General features: G+C 49.2%; 1 protein-coding gene across 1 annotated transcript; it reads right to left on the bottom strand.

Moving 5' to 3' along the window:
- Positions 1 to 1,259: 1,259 nt before the first annotated feature.
- On the bottom strand, positions 1,260 to 8,153 carry LOC131405833 (purine nucleoside phosphorylase). The gene is made up of 6 exons (XM_058541064.1): positions 8,030 to 8,153; positions 5,437 to 5,606; positions 3,198 to 3,301; positions 2,826 to 3,001; positions 2,522 to 2,712; positions 1,260 to 1,930 (listed from the first exon to the last, which is right to left on the bottom strand). The coding sequence occupies exons 1-6, from the start codon at positions 8,038 to 8,040 to the stop codon at positions 1,713 to 1,715; spliced, it is 870 nt and encodes a 289-aa protein (XP_058397047.1). The 5' UTR covers positions 8,041 to 8,153; the 3' UTR covers positions 1,260 to 1,712.
- Between the last annotated feature and the right edge of the window lie 587 nt (positions 8,154 to 8,740).

Raw genomic sequence — 8,740 nt, 5'->3', positions numbered from 1 at the left:
GTAGAAAGAACTGATGAAAGAATGGTGACAAGGCCGCTCCGGGACGCTTTTTCTCCGTGGTGGGCCCAGCGAAGCAGGTTAGCTACCAAACAAAGGATGATTTGAAAGACTTTTCAAAAGCTTTCTGTGCAAAATGGCTCTTCCATTTTATACTAGTAATAACTGAAATGTCACACTATTAGAGGCTCATCCACCACTACCCTGACTCAAAAGGCAAAGAGGCCTGGGAGGGTAGAGTGGTTTTCAAATACGCCAGCCAGCTGAATGCAAGTTGATAAGCACAACTAGTGCAGTGAGCCAACAAAGGGCAATGCCTGTGAGCCCCATCACAGGGAGGTTCTGAACGAGCGAAAGTGAAGAGAAAGACTAGAGCGCAGACAGGAAGCAATAGGATGGAAAATGGCGCTCAAAGAGAAGAAGCTGAGTATCAGCCAACTTCACAGGTTGCCTGAGGCTGGCAGGACTCTAACCAACAGTGCAGTGGCCAACAGCAGAAAAAGGCCTATGTGCTGCTGCACCGTCAGGGTGAGGGAGAGTATAGTTGCAACTAGTTATGGCAGAGGGTAGAGTAGCTGAGAGAAGGAAATCGAGAGGAAATATAATTAGGGCTTAACAAGGAAGTGGCAACTATGAACAGAAGCTGAGATCCGTGAACTTAGTCAGATATTCATGAGAGAGCAGACAAGGCGTGAAACGATCAGAGGGAAAAGCACAGGGGCAGACTGGTGTGAGGGAAGTGGCCATCCTGTGCCAGAAGCTAGCCCTCCCTACCTTATCATCTTCTAATTTTTTTTTTTTTTGAGGAAGATCAGCCCTGAGCTAAGATCCATGCCAATCCTCTTTTTGCTGAGGAAGACCAGCCCTAAGCTAACATCTACTGCCCATCTTCCTCCTTTTTTTCCCCAAAGCCCCAGTAGATAGTTGTATGTCGTAGTTGCACATCCTTCTAGTTGCTGTATGTGGGACGCCACCTCAGCATGGCCGGACAAACAGTGCATCGGTGCGCGCCCAGATCCGAACCCGGGCGGCCAGTAGTGGAGCACGCGCACTTAACCGCTAACCCACGGGGCCAAACCCCACATCTTCTAAGTCTTTATCTTTCGTCAGGTTGCCTTTCCTTTCCCCTTTCCTGCATTCAGGTACCACCTCTTCTCAGTTTGTAGCTACTTGTCTGAGACACAGATAGTCACACAAGACGTGTGGTCCCATGGCCCTTCAGACCAGTCTTGGCCTGTGTCCCAGCCTTATCCCAAATGACACAAAAAATGAAGACATTATATCATCTTTCTCTTTATTCTCAAAGTATGACAGTATTAAAGTCCAAGAGGCATTGGGATGGTCCTTACATGGTCTCCTGTGCTTTAGGGGACTCAGAACCGAGCCCCCAGGAATGTGAGAGCATCATTTCAAAAAGCTAGAGCAGTTACTGAGCCAAGTTCAAGGGTGCAAGTCACATCCTGGGCATATCTATGGATGTGTGGGAGGGCTTGGGCTCCAGCTCTTGGGGAAGAACTGTTCTGAGAAGACCATGGAGCAAAAGAGGACCCAGCACCAGAAGGTCTGCTGAGAGAAGCGGGGAAGGTGAACGATAGGGGTCTTTCTTTCTTGTCTGCTACTACCTAAGGGCAGAGGCACAGGACGCAGCAAAGGGCCAAAGCAGGTAGCAGCTACTTGGATGCCATAAGGGAGAGGACAAACCACTCCAGGGCTGGTTAACTGGCCTTGCGAGGAGGTGGAACGCTGGCCATAAGAATGGAGACAAACCGTTCCAGTTTCTGTGCCGCTTGTCTCCCGGTCTCTAGTACTTCCTCATGACTGGCCTTCTCATGGGTTTCATAATCCGTAATGACCTTATTGGTGATGAGGGAGAAGCCAAAGACTCGAAGTCCACAGTGCCTTGCAACTAGCACTTCTGGAACTGTGCTCATGCCTGATGGGGAGAAAGAGGGACACCAACTGTCAGGATCCTCAAGTGACTCTTGTCCTCACCCTTTGGCCTAACCTCTATGCATCACCTCACTGACAATTTGACATCTCACAAAACATCCAAGGAAGCAGCTAAATTAGAGTTGAGCTTAGGTTGTTCAGTATTGCTTGAAGGAGTGGGGCCTCAGAGGGCCTTACACTTTTCTTACAAATATTACCATTGCAATACTTTATTTCCATATCTGTCTGCAGCAATTGTGAAGCCAGTTCTAATGATGCAGTTCCGTCTTCCAGCTAAGGTACGGAAGGGGGCTATAATGATATTTGTTAGAATAATCCTTAGAAACAATTATCAAATGAAGGATCATTAGCATGAGAGCTGTTAAAGCCCTTGATGCTGGGTGGGGAGGTCTGATGGGACAACACACCAAACCTCACTACCTTAGTCTGTTTCTACAAGTCAGTTTAATTCACTGTCCCTTCAAGTCAGATCCTCTCTCAATCCACCATCAGCTCTACAGTCTCTTACTTCTGCCCATCCCTATTTTACCAGATCCCTCCCTCTTCAAGCCTCCAGCCACGTTCCCCTTCATACCAACAGCATCTGCCCCCAGCTTCAGCAGCAGGTGACACTCTGCCACAGTCTCAAAGTTGGGGCCTGCCAGCGTCACATAGGTGCCTTCCTGCAGCTCTCTCTGCTCCCCCATTTGTTTCCAGACAACATGAGCCTTCTGCCTCATATCCCGGTCGTAGGCATCAGACATGGCAGGGAAACGAACTCCAAACCTAGGGCACGGGTTGGATTATCTCAGATTAATGGAATACAATGAGCTTTCTGCTAATTCCCAGGCAAGTCCTTACAACCTACCCATCTATAAACAAAGGAACAAGATCCGCACCTTTCATCATTGGGGCCTCTGAGAGGGTTCTGACCAGAGAAACCAGGCAGGTTGATGTGATCACGGATCAGCATGATATCTCCAACCTCAAACTTGGGGTTGAGCCCTCCAGCTGCGTTGGTGACCACTAGGGTGTCCACACCCAGAAGACAGAAAACTCTCACTGGGAAGGTCACCTTAGAAGTAAAAGATGAAAGATCACAAACTGTTCTTTAAAATTTCACTAAGCCACCCACACAGAAATGCACAATATACATCATGAAAGAGAAAGAAGGGGACCAAAAATCTACCTAGACCAGGTAGCTAGGTAATAGGATAGACGGCTCTTTGCCCCTTGTTACAGAGTCATCTGAACTCACACCCTTGATTTACCTTCCAGAGCGAGTAGCCTTCGTACATGTGGAACCTGCCCTGCATCATCACACAGGCTCTGCCGTTCAGGAACCCGAACACCAGTCGACCGGCGTGACCCGGCACTGTGTAACAGAGAGAAAGGGGAAGGAATGGGACAACCCTTTCATACAACGCATAGCCCCTGAGCACCTACTGTGCACCAACGCACTGTGCTCAACATGTGAGGGTACAATTAGGTAAAAGAAGACATTATCTTCTCTGCTCTCAGAAAGTTTGAGTCTAGTGGGGGAGATAGAAATTAATCACAAGCTTACAAATGAGTGTATAAGTACATCCTGAGATTAGAGCTATGGAGGTAAGGATGTTCAAGATAAACATACTATCAAAGGAAGGAAAGGTTTTTAAAAGAAATTTCAAAAGAAGGAGAAAGCCATACTGCAAGGCAATAGGAGTAAAAAATAGAATAAATGGGTAATAATGAATACAGTGGATCCATTAACTATAGAACTCTTTTGCAAAATTTTCAAAATTCTCAAAATGTATATTCTTATTTAGTACCCTAACTATGTGCCTCCTTATTCCTGAAAGGCAGCTCATGGTATATTCTAGCTTTCTAAAGAGGCTACTGAACAAGGGGGAAAGGGCCTGAGTTTGGATCCTTACAAGTCTCCTCCATTCTGACCCACAAAACAGTCCTGTGGGAATACATGCCCACAATGGGGCACGCAGGGGATGGGAGTAGAAAGATAACTCCCATCCAGACATAATAGACATAATTACCGTTCCCCTTATCTGGCATTTCTCCTCTAATGGACATGGCCAACGTCTCACTTAGGGAATGGATGGTCTGGGAGAGGGACCAAAACCAAGAGGAAGAGTTGAGGGACACACAGAGATACAGGAGCTTATACAAAAAAATTACCAGTCATAGAGCAGAGGTGACAGCATCAGGAAAACCCAAGTGGAGTATAAAAAATAAGTTGATAAAAATTTAAAAATTAATTCACATATCACTAAGTGCAATGCTCTTCTCGCTGGGGGTAGGAGTAGCGGGTAGAGCCAATGCCACTACTATGTCCCTTAAAAAACTTTGCCCTCTTTCCCTCTTTTTAATATTTCCTTTTCCAACTCCCATTCCCACCTCTCCACCTTCGTCTCCCAGTATTGCTCCAAAGGATTTGAAAAACATCTGTTACAAGTCATAACTAAGGGCCAGCCTGGTGGCACAGTGGTTAAGTTCATGTGCTCTGCTTCAGCGGCCCAGGGTTGGCAGGTTCAGATCCTGGGCAAGGACCTGCGCACTGCTTATCAAGCCAGGCTGTGGCAGGCGTCCCACATACCAAGTAGAGGAAGATGGGCAAGGATGTTAGCCAAGGGCCAATCTTCCTCAGCAAAAAAGAGGATTAGCAACCGGTGTTAGCTCAGGGCTAATCTTCCTCACCAAAAAAAAAAAAAAAAAAAAACAGAAAAATTAATAAGTAAACCAAGAGAAGTTAGTGATCTGAGAAATTAATCAGTAAACCAAATAAACTACCTTTGTACTTCACTTGCCCCTATTTCACCTGGCCCTTTTCTAAGCCTTAGCCTCAGAGCTTTCTGGCTGCTAACAGGATGCTGGATACGCTATCCTCAGATCCCTCCGAGCTCCACTCTGCATGGGGGACATCTGCCCCTTTCCTCCTCAAAAGAGTCAGTGTGCATGAGGTCTGTGTATTCATGTGTTAACTGTGTATTTGTCTGCAAGAACACGGCAGTCTGTCTGCCCATTTGTTGCTGCGCACCAGCGTCTGCCTCATCCTAGGACGGGTGCTGGAGCTGGAAGGTTGAGAGTGGCAGGAGGACAAGGACGGCCTGACCTTGTCCTGGGAGGTTACAGGCACTGCTTTTTCCATGAATGCTACAGACTGAAAGAAATGAGAGGGGGTTGTGTGTGAGTTTGTCGTGACACGGGGTGTCTCGGGGAGGAGCATTCCGGGGAGGTGTTGTAGAGCTTTAAGGAGCTCTGAATCATTAAAGCACAGGAAACATGTCATATAGGACCGCTGACACGTATGCCCTGTCTATTGTGAAATTCTCACTGGGGAAATTTCCTTCTCAAGCCATTCTGATTCCTGGTGGTCTTTTGACGTCTCTCAAAACAGTTGTCTTTAGTCAAGTGCTATAGAGAATAACCAGGTCCAGGCACAGAAGCATTGCCCTCTCATCAGAATCGCATCAATATCCCTCAGTCCCCTCCCTCTCTCCCCCTGGCCAGTACCTGTACTTCGGGGAAAGTTTGGTATCTCACTGTAGTCAAAGCTCTGGGCCTGAGTTACTCGATCAGCCAGACCTCCCAACCCAGAACCACAGATCACTGCCACTTGAGGCCGGTGCTCGGTGTGGGACAGAAGCCACTGTGCAGTGGTCTGATAATCTTCATATGTGAATCTAGGAAAAAAGGAAACTCAAGGTGAGTTTCACTCCCCTTCCATGGGCATCACAGACTAATGACCAGAAAGGCTGGCAGGTGTACCAAGGTGGCAGGAGATAGAGAAGCTGGCCAAACAGCTGCCCCAGAGGGGAGGCTCTTCTCACCCAGGAGAGGCCACACTAAGCTCACCCACCCACCCACCCTCTCCTCCTTCTGTCAGAACCACTAAAAATAGACATGCAACGCCCTCCTCTCCTGGCAAACACTGATGATGCCTATGTCTCCACCACCAGCCCCAACTCCAGTTCTGCTACCACTGGCAGGTTTAATATCTCTCCTTCCGACAAAGATGAAGAGGAAGGGACCATCGAGTACAGACAAGTACAGTGACATAATCGAATCAAGGAGGGTAAAAGTGCTGGGCCTGAGGAGGCAGGCCCTGCAGTACACTCAGAACAGGATTAAGACCTTCCTTAGGGCAGAGACAAACCCAATATAACCCTCGTGGTACCCTACCTGCCTGCTAAGGACATGCAAAGTGTAATTAAGACTAACTACCCTGAGGGCAATGGATAAATCCAACTGTCTCTGGACCCTCACCCTCTAGCTCCTCCCTCAGACAAATACGAAGGGCTAAATGTTTTGATTGAAGAAGTGACAGGAACACTCCTAGTGGAGGTCTATGTGTCAGTTCGCCTGGATCCTTCTTTCTGGGATCCCCAGACCCACACAGAGCCCTGTCAGATGGAATTGCAAGGGGCAATTCAAGCCTGGAGACTAGACAAGCTACCCCACACAAAAGCAGACCCCGTTCACACTCTGGTTGTCAGTGCTGGAGCAGAACCAACCGCAAACATTTCTCACAGCATCTTCTTAAAAATAGATTCTGGAGCCCACCCCTCCAGATTCATAATTCTGCAGAGAGGCCCCAGAATCGGTAATTTTTACAAAAGTGCCTCAGGTAATTCTGATTCAAAAAACGAGGTTTAGGAATTTCTGGTCTAAATGGAAGCAGAACTCAACTTGGAGTCTAGTCCCAATTTTGCCTTTTTAGGCAAGTAACTTGTGCTTCAACTTCTTTCCTCGGATATAAAGCAAGGTAACATAATCAGCCCCCCCCCCGCCATTTTAGAGGCTCAGTTTGAAAATGCATTAAAAACTTGCTAACAAGCTCCAAAGATTTTTGACTCCATAGAACATGGTTCATGTCCCCAGCACTTGAACCTTTCTCCCACTTTCCCCTCTTTCTCTGTTCTCCTCCCAGCCTTCCCCCATCTTCCCTTCTCTTCACCAACGTTCTTTGCCCTTCAGACCTAGGGACATACACTTCCCCAGAACCCATACATTCAAAGAATCAATCTAGAATTTTTCTCACAATTCCAGTCAAATCCTCTCACACCCATGAACACTACTAACCAAGCCTCCAGAGGAAATTCTTTTCTTCAAAGCAGAACCTTTGAAACCAGATGACTCTACAATACACTGGGTTTCCCTCAGGGGAAGTAGCTGGGTAAGGGACAGGGGCGAGGGCAATAGAGCTGAGGTCACAGGATGATGGAGAAGAGAAGCAACGAAATGGTAAAAAGTTAATCAAAATAACATCCTCAAGAGGTGCAAAGGAAATGAAGGACATGTGAAGCCTTGGCCACCTAGCATTTCTGGCCACAGCTTATAGGACTTTCTCATTGGCCATTATTCCCCCAAGAATACCTTGGATCCTGGGTCACCAAAAGCCACTGTGACCCCTAAAGCTGGAGTCTTGGACGGGGATTTCCAGGACCAAAGCAGAGAGAAGGCTTTTCAAAGGTGCGGGGGAGGGGGAGTGGGCAGGGTCTGCTGTCCAGTTCAAGGAATAGGGTTTCCTACTCTCCTTGGAGACTTCATCCCCAACTTCATTGGCACTCCAGTTTGGAGGGAAGGGTGGTGTTGGCGAGGAACCTGAGCCAATCTCTCCTCTGAAGGAGGAACTCCAGATATGGGCACCAAAACTCCCTCGCGGCTTTACCTAGACTCTAGGACAGGAATGTGTGAAGAGCACGTGCGGTGGGAAGACCTTTTCCTTGTATTGGGCGGAGAGGGGTACGCCTCCCTCTACACTCACAGCCCCATCACGGGCGCGCGCCAGCACACAAACACACACACAAACACACTGGCTCCTTTTACGAGTACACTACAGTCTACCGACCTGTCCCCTTCCTGCTCCAGTGGCGCCATCCTGCCTCGATTCCCCCGTGCGTCCCTGCCCGCGCCGCCCGCCCCACTGCTCCGCCGCCTTGGCCCTGACAGCGGGCTCCTTGCCAGGCCTCTCTGCAACTCCAGGGCGCCCGCTCCCTCTCCCGGCTCCTTCGGGGCCCACAGGGCCGGGTTTCCAGGTCGCGGCGACAGCCATTTCCCTTCCCCAGGGGCCTCCTGGGTTCCCCGGGCCTGGGGTCCGCCTTACTCGGTCTCCATGGTGCCGCCGCCGCTCTCTCGACGAGCCCACCCTTCTCCGCTCGGATCTGCTCCGCTGAGCTAACCTGCCGGCGCCGGTCTGGTCCGCACAGCCACTGCATTGTCTGCCTGGCGCTGACTTATATCCCCAGCCCGGAAGGCCCCAGCCAATGGCAGCCGAGCACGCGGGCCGGCCCTGTCGCCACGGTAACACACCCTGATCCAATCCGCCCAGGTTTGGCGGTAAACCCAATCCGAGTTCTTCCCCAGGGCTGGATCCTTTCTCGCGCATCCCCCTACCCTCTGAGGGCCATCAAGCATTTCATCCCTGCACCCAGTGCCAGGTTTCCGACAAGCCCCGTGAGGAGAGCCCCGAACCATCTGTCAGCAGCCCCCTTCCCGGTTGTGTTTACAGCAAACTGTGAGAGATCTGAAAAGAGAAAGTTTGAAACCTTAGATCGTACAACGCCAGAATAAAATTAAGTGAGCCTGTGTCTGAGCTGCTTCCTGGAGAAAGGACACAAGCAAAACTGCTGACGTGGAGCTTAAGGATTTGGGAGAAGATATCGAGGGTCTAAATTCAGGCCCAGATGGGGAGTAGAAAAAGTTCTAGCGGCAAGAATTCCTGGATCCTGGACAACAACAGAGAAAGGACGGGGATGACACTGAAAAACGCAGACAATCCCTTTATTTACGCAAAACTGGACGGAGGCAATTCACA

The sequence above is a fragment of the Diceros bicornis genome, chromosome 5 (assembly GCF_020826845.1).
Source record: "Diceros bicornis minor isolate mBicDic1 chromosome 5, mDicBic1.mat.cur, whole genome shotgun sequence".
In the NCBI taxonomy this organism is placed as follows: domain Eukaryota; kingdom Metazoa; phylum Chordata; class Mammalia; order Perissodactyla; family Rhinocerotidae; genus Diceros; species Diceros bicornis.
Note: the sequence above shows the minus strand (reverse complement) of the source record. Positions and strands in the feature narration are given on the sequence as shown.

Excerpts from the sequence above, each read along its gene's own strand:
- LOC131405833 (XM_058541064.1), bottom strand. Across the intron at positions 3,302-5,436 it reads AAACTTTCCCCGAAGTACAG|TGCCGGGTCACGCCGGTCGA; the intron begins GTACTGGCCAGG and ends TCTGTTACACAG. Across the intron at positions 2,713-2,825 it reads AGAGGCCCCAATGATGAAAG|GTTTGGAGTTCGTTTCCCTG; the intron begins GTGCGGATCTTG and ends CCCGTGCCCTAG.